Below are 25,084 nucleotides of genomic sequence, written 5' to 3'. Positions count from 1 at the left end.
TTTTCCCTGGAGTGTCGGAGGCTGAGGGGTGACCTTATAGAGGTTTAAAAATTATGAGGGGCATGGATAGGGTAAATGGGCAAAGTCTTTTCCCTGGGTGGGGGAGTCCAGAACTAGAGGGCACAGGTTTAGGGTGAGAGGCGAAAGATATAAAAGAGACCTATGGGGCAACCTTTTCACACAGAGGGTGGTACGTATATGGAATGAGCTGCCAGAGGAAGTGGTGGAGGCTGGTACAATTGCAATATTTAAAAGGCATTTGGATGGGTATATGAACAGGAAGGGTTTGGAGGGATATGGGCTGGGTGCTGGCAGGTGGGACTAGATTGGGTTGGGACATCTGGTTGGCATGGACGGGTTGGATCAAAGGGTCTGTTTCAATGCTGGACATCCCTATGACTCTATAACTTGAACAGTAGTTTGAAGAGTTATTGCTAGAATTTCTACAGTGCAGATAGAGTCGATTTAGCCCATGGATTCTACACCAACCCTCCAAAGAGCATCCTTGAGTGTGTTCAGACACACTGCCCCCACTCCATTCACATAATCTACATTTCCCATGGCTAACTACCTAGCCTGCACATCTTTGGACTGTGGGAGGAAACTAGTGCACCCAGCGGAACTCATGCAGACAAGGGGAGAATCTACAAACAGACAGGCACCCAAGGCTGGACTCAAACCCAGGCCCATGGCACTTTGGGGTAGCAGTGCTCACCACTATGCAATGCTCTTTATATGAAGAAGTCCTTTCTCTCTGTGTGTATGTGAGTTTCCGTTGGGTGCTGCGGTTTCCTCCCAATGTTCAAAGACGTGCAGGTCAGGTGGAGTGGCTCTGCGAAATTGCCCAGGGATGTGTAGACTAGATGGATTAGCCATGAGAAACATGGAGATAGGGTAGGGGTCTGGGTGGGATGCTGTTCAGGGTGTCACTGCTGACTTGAATGGCCGAGTGACCTCTTTCTCTTTGTAGGGACTCTATGATTAATCATGATATGTTGCTGATTAACAGCTTGAGATTTTGAAACCGTAGAAGGTTGACGGGATCCATTCACATTCACCTTACAGACATTGAGAAGATGACCTTGTGGTGCAGTGGTCATGTTCCTATTTCGAAGCTAGAAGGTTTGGGTTCATGTCTCACCTGCTCCAGGGGTGAATCATAACAAACCTGAACATCTTGATTAAAAATTCTACATATTCTGCTTTGGTATGTCTTCTGTCCAATTGTAAACGGAGAGACTAATCTGAAATGTGAATTCTTCAGATGGCTGCAAATGTCCATATTTAATCAAGTTTTCATTTTAAGACACGTGACTTAAAAATCCCCGCATCACATGGTTTGCAGTAGCCATATTAATAGTTTATTAGTGTCCAATCTCAAAAGTTATCAGAATTATATAAAATGCGGACTATTGACTTTTAAATTTCATCATTCAATTTAATCCTAAAATAGGACCAGAAATACAAACTCAAAATTTCCACAGGTAAAAAAGCATGGCCACGTTTCAGGATTAGACAACAGCATCATAGAATCCCTACAGTGTGGAAACAGGCCCTTTGGCCAAACAAGTCCACACTGACAAGAGACAGCCAAGCTGAAATTTCGACTAACAGCAATAAACCAGTATCCCGCCATTAATGTTCTGTTCCAGACTTCAACTCCTCTTTGTGCCAACTACTCATAGCTCTCAACCCACTGATATTTCCAAAAATCTCCCTCCCTTTTCTTTAAATACTTTCAATTACCTTGCCTCCACAATTCTCTGGGACAGAGAACTGAAGACACTCATAAACATCTCGGATAAGAAATTCTTTCACAGCTCAGTTTTAAAAGTGTTCTCTTAATTAATAACTATGCACGCAAGTTCAATACTCCCCCATTAATGGAAACATCTTTTCTACATCCACCCTGTCAAGACCCTTCAGAATCTTGTATACTGCAATGAGATTATCCCTCATTCTTCTAAACTCTAATAAATAAAAATCTAACCTGTTAAATTGTTCTTGACAAGTCAACTCCTTCATCACAGGAAGCAGGCTAGTAATATTTTTTTAACCATGACTTTTTGCCATTACTACTATAGAGCATAGCACAATACATCGCAGAACAGTCCCTTCGGCCCTTGACGTTGCGCCGACCTGTGAACTATTCTCAGCTCGTCCCCCTACACTATCCCAAAATCATCCATGAGCTTATCTAAGGATTGTTTAAATCTCCCTAATGTGGCTGAGTTGACTACTTTAGCAGGTATAGCATTCCACACCCTTACCACTCTCTGTGTAAAGAACCTGCCTCTGACATCAGTCTTAAATCTATCACCCCTCAATTTGTAGTTATACCCCCTCGTACAAGCTGACGTCATCATCTTAGGAAAAAGTCTTTCTCTGTCTACCCTATCTAATCTTCATATCATCTTGTATGTCTCTATCAAATCCCCTCTTAGCCTTCTTCTTTCCAATGAGAAAAGACCCAAGTCTCTCAGCCTTTTCTCATAAGACCTTTCCTCCAGACTAGACAACATCCTGGCAAATCTCCTCTGGACCTTTTCTAATGTTTCCACATCCTTCCCGAAATATGGCAACCAGAACTGAACACAATATTCCAAATGTGGCCTCACCAGCGTTTTGTATAGTTGCAGCATGATATTGCAGTTTTGGAACTCAATCCCTCTACCAATGAAACCTAACACACCGTATGCCTTCTTAACAGCACAATCCACCTGGATGGCAACTTTCAGGGGTCCATGCACATGGACTCCAAGATCCCTCTGCACATCCACATTACCTAGAATCTTTCCATTGACCCAGTACTGTGCCTTCTTGTTATTCTTCCCAAAGTGCATCACCTCATATTTAGCTACATTGAACTCCATTTGCCACCTCTCAGCCCAATACTGCAATTTATCCAAATCCCCCTGCAACCTGTAACATTCTTCCAAACTGTCTACTACTCCACCATCTTTAGTGTCATCTGCAAATTGACTAATCCATCCACCTATGCCTGTGTCTAAATCATTTATAAAAATGACAAATAGTAGTGGTCCTAAAGCAGATCCTTGTGGCACACCACTAGTAACCGGACTCCAGGCTGAATATTTCCATCAACCACCACTCGCTGCCTTCTTCCAAAAAGCCAGGTTCTAATCCAAACTGCTAAATCACTCTCAATTCCATGTTTCTGTATTTTCTCCATCAGCGTACCATGTGGAACCTTAACAAAGGCTTTACTGAAGTCCATGTACACCACTTCAACTGCCCTACCCTCATCTACATGCTTGGTCACCTTCTCAAAAAACTCAATGAGGTTTGTGAGACATGACCTGCCCTTGACAAAAACATGTTGACTATCTGAAATCAAATTGTTGCTTGCTAGATGATTATAAATCTTACCTCTGATAATCCTTTCCAAAACCTTTCCTACAACAGAAGTAAGGCTCACTGGTCTATAATTGCCTGGGTCATCTCTGCTGCCCTTCTTGAACAAGGGCACATTTGCAATCCTCCAATCCTCAGGTACTAAACCCATAGACAATGACAACTCAAATATCAAAGCCAAAGGCTCTGCTATCTTCTCCCTAGCTTCCCAGAGAATCCTCGGATAAATCCCAACCAGCCCAGGGGACTTGTCTACTTTCACTCCTTCTAGAATTGATAACAACAGTTCGTAACTAACCTCAATCTTTTCTAGTCTAATATCTCATACCTCATTTTTCTCCTCTTCAAAATTCTCCTTTTCCTGAGTAAACACCGATGAGAAATGTTCTTTTAGCACCTCTCCGATCTCTACAGTGTCCACACTCAACTTCACACTTCTGTCTTTGACTGGCCCTATTGTTACCCTCATCATCCTTTTATTCCTCACATCCCTATAGAAAGCTTTAGGGTTCTCCTTTATTCTATTTGCTATGTCTGGTTCTAATTGTTGCTGTGTTCTTCTGTGTATATTCTCAGCCTCTTCCCATTGCACTTCGAATATCATTCACCTCTTCACAACCCTGTACCTCTTCTCTCTCAATTGTTTTTATTTTTCACCATTTTCTTCAGTTGAACACTACACCACTCATAATAAAGTCAAGGATACTATATGCTTTGGAAGCTGCTCTCTCTCTGTATTGCCACCTCGGTGATCTATGTACACACATAAGCTGGTCCCCCTGCTTCTGAACTCCAATTATTGCACCCTCCTTTCATATTTCCCAATCATGTTCTACCAAGATGCATCACGTCACAGCGCTCCTCATTGAACTTCATCTGCCATCTCGCTGTTCATGTCACCAGCTTAGATATCTTCGTTTGGACTTCTACACTGACCTCCTCAGTTTAAAATGCTTCCAAGATTGATATCATCTGCAAACCTTGAAATTGCCCCCCATGTATATTATACATAAGTGTCTGGATTAGTGGTGCTGGAAGAGCACAGCAGTTCAGGCAGCATCCAACGAGCAGCGAAATCAACGTTTCGGGCAAAAGCCCTTCATCAGGAATAAAGGCAGAGAGCCTGAAGCGTGGAGAGAGATAAGCTAGAGGAGGGTGGGGGTGGGGAGAGGGTAGCATAGAGTACAATGGATGAGTACGAAGGAGATGAAGGTGATAGGTCAGGGAGGAGAGGGTGGAGTGGATAGGTGGAAAAGGAGCTAGGCGGGTCGGACAAGTCCGGACAAGTCATGGGGACAATGCTGAGCTGGAAATTTGAAACTAGGATGAGGTGGGGGAAGGGGAAATGAGTAAGCATTGGAAACAAACTTCAAAAAATTATGAGCACAGCCCAGTCCAGCAGGCAAACCAGCCTCCCATCTATTGACTTCATCCACACTTCCTGCTGCCTCAGGAAATCAACCAACTTCATCAAAGACCTCTCCCACCCCAGTTATACTCTCTTCCACCCTCTTCAGTGGGCAGAAGATATAAAAGGTTGTATACACCTATAAACAGGTTCAAGATTAGCTTCTTCCCTGTTGTTATCAGTCTTTGCATGGACCTCTTTAATGTTAATGTTGATCTCTCTCTGCACTTTCTCAGCAGCAGTAACACTATATGTTGCATCTGTTCTCTTACCCTGATGCATGTGTATAGTACAATCTGGCTGTAAAGCGTGTAAGACAATACCTGTCACTGCACTTTGGTACACATGACAATATTAAATCAAATCAAATAGGACAAAGATAAACTATTAGCTATTTTAACCATATCAAGCACTGCAGTCTGATCATCTCGTCATCTTCTATACTCAAAGAGAGTAAAGACAGCTTGGCTTCTCAGTGCAACTCTTTTTTGCACTGAAAGATGGAAGGACAGAGAGGGGAGAAATGTGCGGGGTATGGGGATGGGTGAATGGTGGTGGAAAACCATATTTGATGCTCATAGCTAGTTCAACAGGAGGCTACAAAATAAACATACTGAATAAATGTGTACAGACCCTCAGCAAACAAACTTTAGGTCCCCATCTCTGACAGCAATGTACTCAGTAATCGTATTAATGAGAAATCATGTTCTCACAGAATTAGCTACACAGCTGACTAACTTTACAAGCTCTGCCAACATGACAATTTATAAGACACAGATCCAAATGACTCAGTTTAAACGATGCTGAATGTTATTCTCAATGCCCCTCATTTCTGACCCAAAGTAGCTTATGTGCCAGTCACCGCATTGAGAATTATCTGAATTACAATGAATTTGACTATCTACTGCCCTCACAACTCTGATAAAAATTTCCCTGTGGAAATCTGTGACCTTCCAACTGAGCTCTGATATACCTGGATCGATTGGAGCTGTCTGGTGAATGATCAACTTGAAACATGAACTTTCCCTCCACAAATGCTGCCTGACCAGGTGAATACTGCCACCATTTTCTGCTTTAGTGATATTGATCCAAAAGTAAGGAATCATGGTGAGACTTCATAAAACACTGACCCCATCCCAACTGGAGTGTATGTCAGATTCTAAGCACCACATTTTACAGAGGAAGTGAACACTATGAAGTGCATGGATACGTTCACAGACTCACCACTATCTGGGTGAAAAAAAATTCTCCTCATCTCAGTCCTAAATGACCTATCCATATCCTTTTAGACCGTGACCCCTGGTTCTGTACTCCCTGGTCATCAGGAACATCCTTCCTGTATTGATCTTGTCTAGTCCTGCTTGAAGCTTATAGGTTTGTATGGAGATCCTCATTGCATTTTTCTAAAATCAAGTGAATGTAGTTCTAACGCATCCAGTCTCACTTCTTATGCAAGTCCTGCCTTCCCAGGAATCAATCTGGTAAACCTTCATTAGCCCCTCTCCAGAACCAGATCATCTTTCCTCAGGTAAGGAGAGCATACTGCAAACAATATTCCAGCTGTGGTCTCACCTAGGCCCTGTATATTTTCAGCAAGACATCTCTGCTCCTACATTTGAATCCTCTCACTATTAAAGGCTAAAATGCAGTTTGCCTTCATCACTGCCTGCTGCAACTACTGTACAAGGACACCCAGGTCTCACTGCACCTCCACCTTTCTAATCTATTACTATTCAGATAATAATCTGCCTTCCTGTTTTCACTACCAAGTGGATAACCTCACATATATCCTCATTATATTTCATCTGCTATGTATTTTCCCACTCAGTCACTTTGACCAAATCACACTGAAGCATCTCTGTATCTTCCTCACAGCTCACTCACCCACCCAGCTTAGTGATGTCTGCAAATCTGGAGTTATAACATTCGGTTCCCCCATCCAAATCATTAATATATACTGTGAATAGCTGAAGTCCGACTACTGATCCCTGTGGTATCCCACTAGTCAATGTGCCAGTCAGAAAATGACCTTTTTATTCCTCAAGTCCAAGTTAACTACATCCACAGCTCCCCCTTATCAACTCTGTTCATTACATTCTCAAAAAATTCCAGTCAATTGGACAAGTATGATTCCCCTTTTGTAAATCTACATTAACTGTTCCCAATCTTGCCATTGTTTTCCACTCACTTTGGTGTGAAATCTTTTATGGTCTCTAGAATTTTCCCTCCAGCTGATAACAGGTGAACTACTCTATAATTATGTTTTCTCTCTACCTCCTTTTTTTTTCTTTAAATACTGTGATTACAGGAGCAACTTGTCTATCCATTGGAATGATGCCAGAATCTTGAAAGTTAGCCACCAATGCATCCGATACTCTCCCAGTCTTTATATATTGACTTGCTTCCTGCACCAGTGCATGGACATTTTCTCTATCATTACTCCAGTTCCTTCGTCATATCAAAATAGTTGGAATGAACTTGTTTTGGACACACAAGAAAAGATTGGTAAGCTTTTCAACTCATCCAGCATTTAGAGAGATATTCTGTTCTCTAAAACCTTCCAGCAAGACCCTCAACAAGAATAAAAACGAAGTAAATTTAGCCATTAACCTTTCAATGATTGTGCACATGCACGGATGGAAATGAGCATTCACAAGACTCGAAATGGAAGCTTCAGTGCTGACATTTTCTCATAAATGAACAAATTGCCCTTTTAGTGCCATGCAGATTATTATGCGTATTATTTCATGCATCAAGCAAAAGTCAACGGAGAGTGTGGGGGAGTAGTTGAAACTTTGACATTTTGAATTTGCGTAGCAATCCTGAGTAGGTAGTCAAGGTTCTGAATCCTTCACAGTCGGTTAGTCTGCCACCAAACACTAGTCTAGGACTCTGGCCCAGGTCCAACGTAGATCTGTGTTCTAACAGCACGAATTAAGATTTTGACAGCAGCCATTGTTACTGAATGCACAGAGGTGTTAAGTTTGGTTTTCAATGTTCCCCATCTTGTGTTGAAGTTTCAGAAATGAGCCCAAGAGAACCAGCTAATTACTTCAATTATTCCAAAATGCAGAATAGCTATCAAGGTTTCTTAACAAGTAATCTTCTTGCCCGATGACTCAGTGGGCCAAGGCACTGCCTCTACAGAGTGAAGGAACTTGACAAGTCCCATTCTGATCCAAACCCGACATATCTCAATTATGGGAGCAATTATGACACTACAGATGACCAACAAGTCTGTGCAAATTCCTTAATTATGTGCACTTAGAGAGCACTCCAGTTGGTACTTGCGTCAGCATCTTTGACTTGTTATTGGGAGTTTGGGTGAAGGTGGATAGGAAGATTTTGAATTAATATTATTTGGTGAAATCAGCTCCAAACAATGATGTTTGGAGTTGGAAGAAGGTCTTGGGCCGAGCTTATTATATTATCTCTGATGGGTTAGCATGGTGACCCTTCCACAAGTGAAGCATGGGAATTGAGAGAAGTAATGGAGGTGATTCAGAACCTGTTGAGCAATGCTTTAATATTCAAAACTTTCCAAGGAAGGAAACTCCTTTAGAAAGATAAGATTACATTAGCTAACCTCAACACATATTCAGTCAAAAGTGACACAGCAACCAATTCAGAGACACCAACAGCTACTTATCCGAAAAGCCAAGACAATGGACGTAGCAGTTGTGACAAAATCAACAGGAAGTGGAAGGTGCTATCGGGGACATCCACAATGAAACAACTTGCATTACATATGTACTTACTGATTGACATGAAACATGATGCAGACTCAATGGAATAAAATCATTCTGGGATAGGGTTGCGAAAGCAGGCTGTAGCATATTTATATACATCCTGTCCAAATTGAATACCATACGTGGGTCGTGGATTTGTTTTGCTTTCCTGCCAAGGTCAAATTTTATGACTGTTCAATCTGGAAAAGCTCGTAAGCCTTCCATTTTGTTTGTTTCAGTGCTGACATTAACCTTCCTCACCTCAGTTCCATCTCACTCCTGCTGCACTGTAGGACAATTTGTCAGGTCTCATCATTCCCTCTCTGTCAGCCAGTCTCGATGTCAGAGTTGAGGTAACAGGCCAACTTGTCAAGACCAATCTTCACCTCACTCAACGTACTTACCAGTTGGGACATTGGCGTGGTAGTTGTGATCCATAAGACAAACACCAGGTATATCCTTAACTCCTTTCCACTTCCAAACAGGACGAAGACTATCTGCAGCACTCTTACCAGAATGCTGACGACGGTCAACTAACAACAGAGGCCAGAAGCTAAATGTGACACTGTGACATGGACAGCTCAGTACTGGTTAAACATTTGGATAGTGACACAGAAGACCTAGGCATGGTCTTTTATTGGAATATCGACCTTTGATTACATCAAACTTGTCTATTACACAAAGTCCATGAGACCAAACATCTTGCATCAAAAAAGCACATAAGAGTAGGCAGTTGTTATGACTGCTAGAGCAAGCTGATTCTGCAAAATAAAATGTTGGTGCATTAGTCAGGGGGAAATGGGTCTGAGTGGGTTGCCCTTCGGAGGGTCGGTGTGGACTGGTTGGGCCGAAGGGCCTGTTTCCACACTGTAGGGAATCTAATCTTAAAATCAAATGGATCCTTCTGCACTGTAAACTTCTGCAGTAAATCTTTTAAGGGTAAAGTAATTAATCAACTGCATGAGACAAGCAATGCAGTTAGTAGACCTGGTGCTAAGTAACAAAAGGCAGAGCAGGTTAGAGTCCAAACAGCATTATTCTGAAAAAGAGAACTGCTACACTCAGTTTTAGAAGGTTTTATATTTTCATGAGGAGAAGGGAAGAGAAGTTACCCGAGAGTACCAGTACTGCTAGGTGAATGTTGATCATGGTAACAGTTATCACGTACATACAGCACAGAACTGATATTGTGGCCAAAGCAAAAGCAACTAGATCCATTATAACTTGGCCAAATAGCTTCTGAAAGCAAGCAGTTTCTCTCATTCTGAAGAAGGGTCACTGGATCCAAAACATTAACCCAAGTTTCTTTTTACAGATAAGACCATAAGGCATAGGAGTGAAAGTAAGGCCATTCGGCCCATCGCGTCCACTCCACCATTCAATCATGGCTGATGGGCATTTCAACGCCACTTACTCGCACTCGCCCCACATCCCTTGATTCTTTGCGAGAGTAAGAATCTATCAACCTCTGCCATGAAGACATTTAACATCCCAGCCTCCACCACGTTCTGTGGCAATGAATTCCACAGGCCTACCACTCTCTGGCTGAAGAAATGTCTCCTTATTTCTGTTTTAAATTGACCCCCTCTAATTCTAAGGCTGTGCCCACAGGTCCTAGTATGCCCACCTGATGGAAACAAATTCCCAGCATCCACCCTTTCTAAGCAATGCATTATCTTGTAAGTTTCTGTTAGATCTCCCCTCAACCTTCTAAACTCTAATGAATACAATACCAGCATCCCCAGCCATTCATTGTATGTTAGGCCTACCATTCTAGGGATCATCCAGTGCCAGTATGTCCTTCCTGAGGTGTGGGGCCCAAAACTGGACTCAGTATTCTAAATGGGGCCTAACCAGAGCTTCATAAAGTCTCAGATGCTGCCAGACCTTCTGACTTCTCCAGCAATATCTGTTCTTGTGTCTATGAGCAGGCTTGGTGGAATGCAGAGGCCAAGGTTGTTACAGGTCAAAGGCAAGCTGGGATCAGCCAAGATGGATGGCCTTAGATTAGATTACTTATAGTGTGGAAACAGGCCCTTCGGCCCAAGTCCACACCGACCCACACCCACCCAGACCCATCCCCTGCACCTAACACTACGGGCAATTTAGCATGGCCAATTCACGTAACCTGCACATTTTTTGGACTGTGGGGAGAATGTGCAAACTCCACACAGTCAGTCGCCTGAGGCAGGAATTGAACCCAGGTCTCTGGCGCTGTGAGGCAACAGTACTAACCATTGTGCCACCGTGCTGCCCAAATGGGAGAGTCATTATGACTCAAAACTCATTGTGGTACCCAGCCAGAATAACAGGGAGGGACATTTTGTTTATGTATTCCCCAGTTTTGACCACACTCAGCACCATAGCTTGGAAAGAAGATGGACATAGTTTGGATGGTTGGGCCTAATCTTACTGGGTTCTATGACCTGTGTTTCCATTGGCTGAAGTCAGAGAACATTCCAGAAGGGCTCAAAATGAGTGATAAGAAGAGATACGGACAGTCATTCAGTCAGTGAAAACTCAGTCGCCAAAGACTCTGTGTGAGACGCATTTTCATTCTAAGACAACCCCGAGTGCAGCTGTCAATGGTGCTCAGTGAATTAAATCCAGTGAATTTAAAGCTCAAATTTACCAGAGGGGGCAGTCTGACTAGTTGGGGAAAAATGAACTTAATTTGTGTACAAATTGTTTCTTTAACAAAACCAAGTTTAAACTGCGGTTCTTTGTTTGTCTCATCTATTAAGAGTACCTGAGTACTCTTAAAAGATGTGTTTTAAGAGTGATAAACTGGTCAAAGTGCCTGTATACTATATTCCACAGCAGACAAACAAGAGGCTGGAAGAACTCAGCAAACCAGGCAGCATCAGGAGGTGGAGACACCAATTGGTCATCCCCTCAAAAAGGGTTATACCCGAAATGTTGACTTCTCCACCTCCTGATGCTGCCTGTCTACTTTGGATTCCGGCATCTGCGGTTTTTTTGACTCTAACTATGTTTCACAGGCAACAATATATAGTATCAGAAGAAAAAAATAGTTATTGCAGGTTTAAATGCACATCGAGCAGGTAATGTGCACAAAACAATGTATTGCAACTACAAGAACATACATATATGTAAGCACTGCACTGCACACAATCTAAGTCTCAATGCATTTTACAGCTAACAAGGTACCTTTTGAAGAGTAATCACAGGACAGTGAGAAGGAAAACTGAAGTAGGGCATGAAATAAGCATAGCTGAGAATATATCTTCAAAGCAGTCAGGTAAGTTAACTTCAAATGTTCAAAGGTTAATGTACTGAATTATTATTTTCTTTTAGCTTGTGGCATTAGTATATAAGTTGGAATTGAACTCCAACAGGGCAAACACAGAAGATACTAAAACAATCAGAAATTTTGGATAGGCAGTGAGAGTTAAAGACAAAGCTCACAACTTAGAGTCATAGAGATGTGCAGCATGGAAACAGACCCTTCGGTCCAACACGTTTATGCCAACCAGATATCCCAACCCAATCTAGTCCCACCTGCTAGCACTCGGCCCATATCCCTCCAAACCCTTCCTATTCATATACCCATCCAAATGCCTCTTAAAATGTTGCAATTGTACCAGCCTCCACCACATCCTCTGGCAGCTCATTCCATACACGTACCACCCTCTGCGTGAAAATTAACTTGAATGGAACCAATGCAAAGGTTAAGTGAGGCCAGCCAGATAAAGTTCTAAAACCATACATCTTCAGGAAACCATTTGCACTTTTTGTTTAAGTCTGACCAGTGGCGTCCGGGTGAGATACTAGAGAACAGCCAAAATGCAAAGGGCCCATGAGTCCACAGGAATTAACATTTTCAGGACCAGCGAGGAGTAGGAAAGCAGGAATTCCTCTTTCTTCCCATTCTGGTACAATAATAGCTGCAGCAAAATATTCTGACCCTCATCATTATTAGTGGATATTATTTATTCTCTAGTGTACACTTAAAGGCTTCAGCTTTGAACAAGCTATAATCAATATCAAGTATGCCTAAAAAATCATTTAGTCTCAGAACATATTGTGCAATTACTGCAAATATGAGAGGGTCATTCTGAATCTTAGCTCGCTTCTATTTCTGCACTTGCTTTACTCAGCTGAGAAAAAAAATTCTGCTTAGCCTCAGGGCGCCTGGCAATGTACTGCACAACATTCAAGGCAGAGGTTAATAGCTTGGAATCCCTCACTTGGGAATTCAAACAAAAAGGACTCGGCATTTATATAGCACCTTATCACATCACCACAGGGCTACACACGACAAGAGATACATCATTTGAAAGTGTGGTGATGACTGACATGGACTCCACCACAGCAGCTAACTCACCCAGCAACAACAGGCTGGAACTGTTGTCCCAGAAAAGCACAAGGTTGGGGTGACCTAACGGGTCTTTAAAATTCTGAAGGGGTTTGATAGGATAAAGGTAGAGAAAATGTTCCCACTTGCAGTTCAGTATAAATTAGGGAGTTCAAAAATAAAATGGTCATGAACAAATCTGTAATGATTTCAGGGGAACTTCTCTACCCAGAAAATAGTTAGAATGGGCTGCACCACAAAGGACAGTTCAGGCAGATACCACAATGAATTGAAGGAAGAAGCTAAATAGGTACAGGAGACTAAGACAGAGGTAGCTAAGGAAGCAAAACAGAATTAAGCTAATGTGGAATATAAACACAATTTTTAGATTAGATTCCTTACAGTGTGGAAACAGGCCCTTTGGCCCAACAGGGCCACACCAACCCTCCGAAGAGTAACCCACACAGACCCATTCCCCTACCCTATATTTACCCCTGACTTGGCAATTTAGCATGGCCAATTCACCTAACCTGCACATCTTTGGGCTGTGGGAGGAAACTAGAGTACCCGGAGGAAACCCATGCAGAGAATGTGCAAACTCCACAAAGTCACCAGAGGTGGAAATCGAACCCGGGTCCCTGGCGCTGTGAGGCAGTAGTGCTAACCACTGAGCCGTCATGACGCCCTTAATATGCCTGCATTAGTAATTTTACTGTTGTTCGTCTCATTTTTCACAGTGAAGATGTTGGTGCTAAAGGACGGAGGAATAAGATTCAAGGTAAGAGCTTTTGTTCATATCATGCTGTGGCATTTTTAAGGACTGAATGTAATATAGATTTATCTTATTATCAGAATATCTTCAAAGAGTTAAACTGAGAGGAGAGACAACACAAATTCGAGCTGTAAACCCAGAAATTTGAATGATAGAAGGGTGACTTGATTGAAGTTTCCAAGATATTGATGGAAACAATATTGAGGGAAGTTAAGAAACATATAAAGTTAAAAGAGAAAAAGTACAACATAGGAAAGATAAGTGGGAAAATGGAGGATTGGGAAGCTTTTAAAGAAGATTACTAAGAAGGAAATACGCAGAGAAAAAATGAGGTACGAAGGTAAACTGGCCAATAATATTAAGGTAGGATAGTAAAAGTTTTTTTAGGTATGTGAAAGGGAAAACAATGATTAAGACTAAAATTGGGCCCTTAAAGACAGAAACAGGGGAATATATTACGGGGAACAAAGAAATGGCAGAATTGAATTGCTACTTCAGATCTGTGTTCACTGGGGAAGACACAAGCAATCTCCCAGCGGTAACTGTGGCTGAAGGACCTGAACTGAAGGGAATTTATATTTGCCAGGAATTGGTGTTGGAGAGACGGTTAGGTTTGAAGGCTGATAAGTCCCCGGAGCCTGATGGTCTATATCCCAGGGTACTAAGGAGGTGGCTCGAGAAATCGTGGATGCATTGGTGATTATTTTCCAGAGTTCGATAAATTCAGCATCAGTTCCTGCGGATTGCAGGGTAGCTAATGTTGTACCACTTTTTAAGAAAGGTGGGAGAGAGAAAGCAGGAAATTATAGACCAGTTAGTCTGACCTCAGTGGTGGGAAAGATGCTGGAGTCAATTATAAAAGATGAAATTACGACACATCTGGATAGCAGTAACAGGGACAGGTTAGAGTCAGCATGGATTTATGAAGGGGAAATCATGCTTGACTAATCTCCTGGAATTTTTTGAGGATGTAACTCTAAAGATGGACGAGGGTGAACCAGTAGATGTAGTGTACCTGGACTTTCAGAAAGCTTTTGATAAAGATGCACATAGGAGGTTAGTGAGCAAAATTAGGGCTGAAAATGTGTTGCTGGAAAAGCGCAGCAGGTCAGGCAGCATCCAAGGAACAGGAAATTCGACGTTTCGGGCATAAGCCCTTAATCAGGAATGAGGAAAGTGTGTCCAGCAGGCTAAGATAAAAGGTAGGGAGGAGGGACTTGGGGGAGGGGCGATGGAGATGTGATAGGTGGAAGGAGGTCAAGGTGAGGGTGATAGGCCGGAGTGGGATGGGGGCGGAGAGGTCAGGAAGAAGATTGCAGGTTAGGAAGCCGATGCTGAGTTCGAGGGATTTGACTGAGACAAGGTGGGGGGAGGGGAAATGAGGAAACTGGAGAAATCTGAGTTTATCCTTTGTAATTGGAGGATTCCCAGGCAGAAGATGAGGCGCTCTTCCTCCAACCGTCGGTGTTGTTATGGTCTGGCGATGGAGGAGTCCAAGGACCTGCACGTCCTTGGTGGAGTGGGAGGGGGAGTTAAAGTGTTGAGCCACGGGGTGGTTGGGTTGGTTGGTCCAGGTGTCCTAGAGGTGTTCTCTGAAATGTTCCGCAAGTAGACAGCCTGTCACCCCAATATAGAGGAGGCCACATCGGGTGCAGCGGAAGCAATAGATGATGTGTGTGGAGGTGCAGGTGAATTTGTGGCGGATATGGAAGGATCTTTTGGGGCCTTGGATAGAAGTAAGGGAGGAGGTGTGGGCGCAAGTTTTGCATTTCTTGCGGTTGCAGGGGAAGGTGCTGGGAGTGGAGGTTGGGTTGGTGGGGGGTGTGGACCTGACGAGGGAGTCACGGAGGGAGTGGTCTTTTCGGAACGCTATAGGCGAGGGAAGGGAAATATATCCCTGGTGGTGGGGGAAATGACGGTGGATGATACGCTGTATATGGAGGTTGGTGGGGTGGTAGGTGAGAACCAGTGGGGTTCTGTCCTGGTGGCGGTTGGAGGGACTGGGCTCAAGGGCAGAGGAGCGGGAAGTGGAGGAGATGCGGAGGAGGGCATCGTCGATCACGTCTGGGGGGAATCTACGGTCCTTGAAGGAGGCCATCTGGGCTGTACGGTATTGGAACTGGTCCTCCTAGGAGCAGATGTGGCAGAGAAGAAGGAATTGGGAATATGGGATGGCGTTTTTACAGGGGCAGGGTGGGAGGAGGTGTAGTCGAGGTAGCTGTGGGAGTCAGTCGGATTATAGTAGATGTCCGTGTTGATTCAGTCGCTCGAGATAGAAATGGAAAGGTCTAGGAAGGGGAGGGAGGAGTCTGAGATGGTCCAGGTGAATTTGAGGTCGGGGTTGAAGGTGTTGGTAAAGTGGACGAACTGTTCAACCTCCTTGTGGGAGCACGAGGCAGCGCCGATACAGTCATCGATGTAGCGGAGGAAAAGGTGGGGGTTGGTGCCAGTGTAGTTGCAGAAGATGGACTGTTCCACATATCCTACGAAGAGGCAGGCATAGCTGGGGCCCATGTGGGTGCCCATGGCAACTCCTTTGGTTTGGAGGAAGTGGGAGGATCGGAAAGAGAAGTTGTTCAGGGTGAGGACCAGTTCAGTCAGTCGAAGGAGGGTGTCAGTGGAAGGGTACTGGTTGGTGCGGCGGGAAAGGAAGAAGCGGAGCAACCGCCACCAGGACAGAAACCCACTGGTTCTCACCTACCACCCCACCAACCTCCATATACAGCGTATCATCTGCCGTCATTTCCGCCACCTCCAAACAGACCCCACCACCAGGGATATATTTCCCTCCCCTCCCCTATCAGCATTCCGAAAAGACCACTCCCTCCGCGACTCCCTCGACTGGTCCACAGCCCCCACCAACCCAACCTCCACTCCCAGCACCTTCCCCTGCAACCGCAAGAAATGCAAAACTTGCTCCCACACCTCCTCCCTTACTTCTCTCCAAGGCCCCAAGGGATCCTTCCATATCCGCCACAAATTCACCTGTACCTCCACACACATCATCTATTGCATCCTCTGCATCCGATGTGGCTTCCTCTATATTGGGGAGACGGGCCGCCTACTTGCGGAACGTTTCAGAGAACACCTCTGTGACACCCGGACCAACCAACCCAACCACCCCATGGCTCAACACTAACTCCCCCTCCCACTCCACCAAGGACATGCAGGTCCTTGGACTCCTCCATCGCCAGACCATAACAACACGACGGTTGGAGGAAGAGCGCCTCATCTTCTGCCTGGGAACCCTCCAACAAGGGATGAACTCAGATTTCTCCAATTTCCTCATTTCCCCTCCCCCCACCTTGTCTCAGTCCCCCTCCCCCCACCTTGTCTCAGTCAAATCCCTCGAACTCAGCATCGGCTTCCTAACCTGCAATCTTCTTCCTAACCTCTCCGCCCCCACCCCACTCTGACCCATCACCCTCACCTTGACCTCCTTCCACCTCGCCCCTTCCTCCATCACCCCTCCCCCAAGTCCCTCCTCCCTACCTTTTATATTAGCCTGCTAGACACACTTTCCTCATTCCTGATGAAGGGCTTATGCCCGAAACGTCGAATTTCCTGTTCCTTGGATGCTGCCTGACCTGCTGCGCTTTTCCAGCAACACATTTTCAGCTCTGATACTCCAGCATCTGCAGACCTCACTTTCTCCAGCAAAATTAGGGCGCATGGTATTGGGGGCAAAGTACTAACTTGGATTGAAAGTTGGTTGGCTGATAGGAAACAAAGAGTAGTGATAAATGGCTCCATTTCGGAATGGCAGGCAGTGACCAGTGGGGTACCGCAGGGATCAGTACTGTGACCGCAGCTTTTTATAATATATATTAATGATATAGAAGATGGTATTAGTAATAACATTAGCAAATTTGCTGATGATACTAAGCTGGGTGGCAGGGTGAAATGTGATGACGATGTTAGGAGATTACAGTGTGACCTGGACAAGTTAGGTGAGTGGTCAGATGCATGGCAGATGCAGTTTGATGTGGATAAATGTATGGTTATCCACTTTGGTGGCAAGAACAGGAAGGCAGATTACCTAAATTGATTCCAGTTAGGTAGTAAAGGGGCAGTACAGAGGGATCTGGGTGTTCTTGTACAGCAGAAGAAAGTGAGGTCTGCAGATGCTGGAGATCAGAGCTGAAAATGTGTTGCTAGAAAAGCGCAGGTCAGGCAGCATCCAAGGAACAGGAGATTTGACGTTTCAAGCATAAGCCCTTCTTCAGGAATGATTTCTGAAGAAGGGCTTATGCCCGAAATGTCGAATCTCCTGTTCCTTGGATGCTGCCTGACCTGCTGCGCTTTTCCAGCAATACATTTTCAGTTTTTGTACAGCAGTCAATGAAGGTAAGCATGCAGGTACAGCAGGTAGTGAAGAAGGCTAATAGCAAGCTGGCCTTCATAACAAGAGGGATTGAGTATAGAAGCAAAGAGGTTCTCTCTGCAGCTGTACAAGGCCCTGGTGAGACTACACCTGGAGTACTGTGTGCAGTTCTGGTCTCCAAATTTGAGGAAAGACATTCTGGCTATTGAAGGAGTGCAGCGTAGGTTCACAAAGTCAATTCCTGGAATGGCGGGATTACCTTACACTGAAAGACTGGAGCAACTGGGCTTGTATACCCTGGAGTTTAGAAGACTGAGAGGGGATCTGATTGAGACATATACGATTATTAAAGGATTGGACACTCTGGAGGCAGGAAACATGTTTCTGCTGATGGGCGACTGCTGATGGGCGAGTGCCGAACCAAAGAACACAGCTTAAAAATACGGGGTAGACCATTTAGGACAGAGATGAGGAGAAACTTCTTCACCCAGAGAGTGGTGGCTGTGTGGAATGCTCTGCCCCAGAGGGCAGTGGAGACCCAGTCTCTGGATTCATTTAAGAAAGAGTTGGATAGAGCTCTCAAGGATTGTGGAATCAAGGGTTATGGAGATATGGCAGGAACAGGATACTGATTAAGAATGATCAGCCATGATCATATTGAATGGTGGTGCAGGCTCGAAGGGCAGCATGGCCTACTCCTGCACCTATTGGCTATTGTCTAAACAGATAGAGGAGGCAGAGAAATTATTTCTGCTGTCTGGGGAATCTAGAATTAAGAGGCACCGTCTTAAATTTAGTTCTGACTTTTCACAAGTGAAATTAAGAAACCCTTCCACAGACAAATGGTGGCAAGATGTTCAGAACACTCTTCTGCAAATGTTAATTGATGGGAGATTAATTGTTAACCGTAAGTTTATGAATTTGTTAACCAAAAATAAATCAGAAAATGGGACAGAAGGCAGACATATTGTGTTATTTAACAGCCAGACATAATCTCACTGAATGGTGAAACAGCTGGAGGGACTAAGTGACCTACTATAGCTTACATTGTCTGATTGAACAGAACAGGTGGGTAAGATGTCAGTTTAATGTCTCACTTTTTCTGAAAATGCAGTGGCTTCTTTTGCATGCTACATTGGGGAGTCATTCTAGATCATGGGTTGAAGTGGAGCTTAAAGCCACTAAGCCAAGCTGACAGTTCAACACTTAGCTTACTTGGGGACAAGTCACTAATCCTATATACACACAACCACTAAGTTACTTCCCATAGGATAAAGAACCCCAGATCATCTGCACGATTAATGCAAAGGAAGCCAGTTTTTTTAAAAAAACATCATTTTAGTCAAAACGCCTTGAAAGAAATTTTATTTTCTTCAGTACCAAATAAATCTCAAATAGATGGAAACCTGTGGGAAAAGGAACAAGTCTTTTATCTATTCAGATTAACACAGGTCTTCTTGAACTTGCCCACATGCCTTAAGTAAGGATGGAGTTCAGCCTGGTTACGATTCCCTCCTAAGTTGAGCTATCAGTTAACATCCACATCCAGATTACCTGCGTTGGCGCTCCTGGAGCACACTGGGCGTGCATGTCAGAAGACCTCTCATGCAAGGCCTCTGGTTTTACAAGGCTGTATACTCAACAACAACCAGCTGTGTGCAACTAGGACTCAAAGGATCTGTGATTTCAAGAAACTAGAGAGACCCTCTAGCCCTGACACACTGTCCCAATCCTGACATGGAATGATATTCTACTGGCCATTTGTCCCATCGTACATATTCCTTCTGTACAAATTTCTCCATTGACATATCTACTCTCATTTTGAAACGGCCATTCCTTTTCTTTGTTCCCGAGATGTGGAAGTGCTGTGGATCTGGAGTCACATGCAGTCTAGAGCAGATGTGGATGGCAGATTTCCTTCCCTGAAGGACGTCGGTAAACTGGATGGGTTTATACAGTGGTCAGAGAGTTGAATTGGGCTAATTTTTATCCAGATTTTATTGAATTCCAATTTCACCACCCGCCGCTGGGCTCTGGATGACCTGTCCAGTGACATTACCAGTACGCCAGCTTCTTCCCCAAGTACTCAGGCTGCTTTCCCCACCTTTTGTGAAGCACATTCCAGATCAAAATTCTCAGTACACATCCCTCTTTAACACAACAGGATCATTCAGGATAATATTTTATATTTGACAGTGTGCATAATTAATCAATTTACTTATGTTACAGATTTTTTAAAAGCAAGTTGGCCGATGTCTGCACAAACTGTTCACGACGCTCTTGCTTCCACTGTCTCTGTGTGACCCTGGTCTTTTGTAATCTGCAAAACACGTAAGAAGTGGGGAAATGAGTAACATATCAAGTAGCATCGCTGTTGGACACAAAACAAACCAGCTTCACCAAAATCAATTATGCAAACCTGAAAATACAACAAAATTAAACAAAACTTCTCCGACTCACCAGCTTCTGGGATCTCTGCCTTAATCTTTCCCACACGGAGAAAAGGACCTACAAGGAGATTGGGAATAAAGACTGCATTATTGTGTTGCAAGAAACTGGAGTAGTAAAAATAAATGGGAACTGATTTAATCATTTTTAAGTAGGCGTCCTCCAATTTTAACTCTTCATACTATGTCACAATGAGAAGGAATCCCTAGGAGTCAGCAACCATAATATGATAGAATCCACCCTGCAGTATGGGAGGGACCAGCTGGAATCAGATGTAACTGTATTACAATTGAGTAAAAGGTAACTACAAGGACACAAGGGAGGAGCTGGCCAGAGTTGTTTGGAAGGGGAGCCTAGCAAGAAAAGATGGTGGAACAGGAATGGCTGGAGTTTCTGGAGGTAATTCAAGAGGCACAACAAAAATTCATCCCGAGGAAGAATAATAATACTAAGGGGAGGATGAGTCAACTATGACTTACCCATCTTACCTTTAACAGTTCTTTGGAAAAGCTATCTAATTAGTTCCACTCCATTCCTCTTTCCTTATAGCCCTTTTTCTTTATTTCAAGTATTGATCCAATTCTCCTTTGAAAGTTGGTATTGAATAGTTAGGTTGTTACATTATGTACCTTGATGAAAAGGTCATTAGCTCGTTCATGCTTGTGTATTTATGAAGCTTTCATTTAGTTTGTAATCAGTTCTGTTTTGTATTGATCAGATAGGCACAGTGCAATATCTACAATGAAAGATTAAATCAGCGAAGAGCTAACCCTTTCATCTTTATCAGTAAGTACCATTGGAACATAATAACTTGGGGGTTATTCATTTATGATGAATCAATGCAATCTGAAATCAAGTTTATTGTCAACATAACTTTTCACTTGCTGTTGCAGAGAAGTGGCATGCTCCTTGCCCTCTGCTAGTCACTTCTAAGCTGTAGTCCAGAAAGTTAAACTGTCCCCATTCATTCTCCAAACGAAGAAACCACCTGATACAGTGACCAGCATTCACAGTCACTGCCACTCCATCATTCTGCAGTTCAGCTATTATTTTGATTTTAACTGCTTCCCTAGCCTTTGGATGCATCCCTTGTTGTCTTGGGAAAGTAGATCAGCAGCAAACAAGTTAGCAAGACTGGCACCTACTAATTTACATTAGATAATACTAACACAGACTGTCAAACAAAATCACTGCAACCAGGACAAATTGTACAGATGTTAAAATTTGGGTATCCCAGATAAATTAAGCTATTATTAAGCATTACTCAAACATCTTAACCATGTTTGTGTCAGTGTACCTTCAGATGAATGGGCAGAGAGATCCCCTGGAATCTCCGCACCAGTCCGGACTGGGATGTTCTCAGGTTATGGGCAGCAGTAATGTCATACTGCAAACAGACACTGGTCCTGGAAATGTGTGGTCCATTGCTGACATCTACAAAATCACCGATCCTGTAGAGACAGGCAGAGATTGAGAAACTTACACTTATACTGTGAATTGTTTGTTCACATTCAAACAGTTAGCAACACTTATGCCAGTCAACATACACAGCAATGGTGTTATCAAGCTTATTTCATGCATAACCAATATGTCAGACAGAAAAGAGCATTAAAATTCAAGCTATTTATTGTTGGGTTATATGTTCAATGTTACATCAGAAATTTCCAATCTTACACTCTAGACTAATTAGTTCAAATCTTCACATAGGTTATGAGTGCCTTAAATTATTCTGCTAATAGTTTCACATAACCTTGGACTGAAACTAAGAGGAAAAAGATCACTCCTAGCGATACAGTTTACTGAAATCCTAATGGTCACACTGCACTGCAACATCCAATTCAACACTTCTGACTTTCCAAATAACAGCAGCAATTCAGGATTTGCTGTAGCCCAAAATTAAATGTTAAACAACTATAATACTTGATAATGAAGTTCAAAAGAAAGGGAATCACAACTCAAGTCCACTTGCTTAAATTGATTACACATGCACCAATACTCAAGAAGCTAAACAATACTGCAGAGAAAGGAGACTGTTTGACAGACAGCCCATCCTCTAACTTAAATCTCCACTTTCCTCTTTTCTGGAATACTATGACTGCAATGTGTAGAATTTATTGGATGCACTGCAACAACTCATCATTGCATCTTCATAGGCAAGTTCCTCATTTACCACACGACTGCAACAGCTGAAGTGATATTTCACCATAATGTTAGGATAACAAGAAATTAATAACAATTGGTAGCAACACCAATAATAAGGTCTGTCAGAATAATAGGTCTGTCAGTAATCAATGTCAGTAAACTCTTTCAACTCACATTAGATGCAGATGAAATAGCATTTGGGTTGCTGCAGCCAATGTAACTACCAGAAGCTTTTGCATATTTTCTTCCTCAGGACAAAAAAAAACCCCAAAATTGTGTGCTTTAATTAAGAGCATGGCAACATAGGGGGAAAAAGCACAATGAATTGCGTGGTGCCATGATCCTGCTGTTATTTAGTAAGATCATAGCTAATCTATCTGACTTGATCCTCATATTCCTGCATTCTCTTAGCATTCAAAATTCTAATAACCTCACCCTGATCTCAATAACTGAGCATTCGGAGTCTTCTGGGCAGAGAACACCAAAGATCATAATCTCCGTGTGTCAAAGTTTGCTATTTTCAGTCTTGAAATGCTGACCCTTATCCTGTGATAATGATCTCTTGTCCTAGACTCTCCAACCAGGGGAAATGACCTCTGTGTACGCAAGTAATTAAATCAGTTCAAGTTGCTCCCACCACCAGTGCTTCATCCTAAGTGATCACAGATATAAAAGCACTCCCCAGACCCAACATCCAAGTTCAGAAGGGAAAATCCCTCAACAGATTACTCTTCATGATTCAGCAGGATCCTCTGCAAAACAATCATTGGCTTTTGCCCGAAACGTCGATTTCGCTACTCGTTGGATGCTGCCTGAACTACTGTGCTCTTCCAGCACCACTGATCCAGAATCTAGTTTTCAGCATCTGCAGTCATTGCTTTTACCTCAAAACAATCATTCCTGTTCACCTACAGAATGCAGCAGAACATAGACTGATCGGAGAGTTGGGCAGAGAACTGATTTAGTTACTTGCATACACAAAAGGTCATTTCCCCTGGTTGGAGAGTCTAGGACAAGAGATCATTATCACAGGATAAGGGTCAGCATTTCAAGACTGAAATTAGCAAACTTTGACACACGGAGATTATGATCTTTGGTGTTCTCTGCCCAGAAGACTCCGAATGCTCAGTTGTTGAGATCAGGGTGAGGTTATTAGAATTTTGAATGCTAAGAGAATGCAGGAATAGGAGGATCAAGTCAGATAGATTAGCTATGATCTTACTAAATAACAGCAGGATCATGGCACCACGCAATTCATTGTGCTTTTTCCCCCTATGTTGCTTTGCTCTTAATTAAAGCACACAATTTTGGGTTTTTTTGGCAGATGGGGTTCAATCTGGGCAAATGTGAGGTGTTGCATTTTGGAAGGTCCAATTTAAGAACAAACTATACAGTAAATGGAAGAGCTCAGGGAAAATTGATGTACAGAGAGATCCGGATGTTCAGGTCCATTGTACCCTGAAGGTGGCAACACAGGTCGATAGTGTGGTTAAGGAGGCATACGGCAAGAGTACAAGAGTTGGCAGGTCATGTTACAGTTGTATAGGACTTTAGTTTGGCCACATTTGGAATACCATATACAGTTCTGGTCGCCACAAAACCAAAAGGATGTGGATGCTATGGAGAGGGTGCAGAGGAGGTTCATGGGGATGTTGCCTGGTATGGAGGGTGCGAGCTATGAAGAGAGGTTGAGTAGATTAGGATTATTTTCATTACAAAGACAGACGTTGAGGGGATCTGATTGTGTTCTACTAAACCATGAGGTAAGTCAGGGTGGATAGCAAGGAGCTTTTTCCAGAGTGGGGGACTCAAATACTAGGGGTCACCAGTTTAAGATGAGACGGGAAAAGTTTAGTGACGATATGTGTGGAAAGTTCTTTATGCAGAGGATGGTGGGTGCCTGGAACACGTTGCTAACGAAGGTGGTAGAGGTGGGCACAATAGCCTCATTTAAGATGTATCTAGACAGATACATGAATGGGCAGAGTGGGATATAGATCCTTAGAAAATAGGCGACAGGTTTAGATAGAGGTCCTGGATTGGCATAGGCTTGGAGGGCCAAAGGGGCCTGTTCCTGTGCAGTAATTTTCTTTGTTCTCCCCATTTCTTCTCCCCAATGCTCTCCCCATTTACTATACATTCCACATTTACAATGAAACAGATTTATCATTGCACTGAACTACTCAGTGTCACAGAATAACTAAAGTAGTTCTTACCTGTACAACTTTACAAGTTTGTTGGGATTGAGAGATGCCTGCTCCTCAATTGCAGCCAACTTGTGTCTGTCAAGAAAATAAGGCATGTTATGCACTCTATACACTACTGCCAATTGTAATACATGCAGTCACATCTATAGTAATCATGTGGATTGTCAGATTACACAAACATATCCATGAGGTCATACATTGTCTATACGGCCTGGTTCAATTCCCAAATAACTTTAGCTTTCCGCATCCACAGTGATAGGGGGTGTGCTACTATGAACCCATATGACAAAGAAGTGAAGATAGAAAGTCAGCCAGGGTTTCCAATCCTGATCTGTGCCTTCTGATGGAAAGTGTGATGAGTC

General features: G+C 43.2%; 1 protein-coding gene across 1 annotated transcript in view; it reads right to left on the bottom strand.

Annotated features, from left to right (window-relative positions):
• Positions 1 to 19,274: 19,274 nt before the first annotated feature.
• The window catches only part of mrpl39 (mitochondrial ribosomal protein L39), a 34,392-nt gene continuing 28,582 nt past the window's right edge, over positions 19,275 to 25,084 (bottom strand). Inside the window, exons 7-10 of the mRNA XM_060833229.1 lie at positions 24,732 to 24,797; positions 21,671 to 21,824; positions 20,386 to 20,433; positions 19,275 to 20,245 (exon numbers count right to left, since the gene is read on the bottom strand). Coding sequence (XP_060689212.1) covers positions 20,195 to 20,245; positions 20,386 to 20,433; positions 21,671 to 21,824; positions 24,732 to 24,797 — 319 coding nt within the window. The 3' untranslated portion in view covers positions 19,275 to 20,194. The remainder of the gene's footprint in view (positions 20,246 to 20,385; positions 20,434 to 21,670; positions 21,825 to 24,731; positions 24,798 to 25,084) is intronic.

Source organism: Hemiscyllium ocellatum, chromosome 12 (assembly GCF_020745735.1).
Source record: "Hemiscyllium ocellatum isolate sHemOce1 chromosome 12, sHemOce1.pat.X.cur, whole genome shotgun sequence".
Lineage (NCBI taxonomy): Eukaryota > Metazoa > Chordata > Chondrichthyes > Orectolobiformes > Hemiscylliidae > Hemiscyllium > Hemiscyllium ocellatum.
The sequence above is the reverse complement of the archived record's forward strand: the minus strand, read 5'-3'. Positions and strand labels throughout refer to the sequence as shown.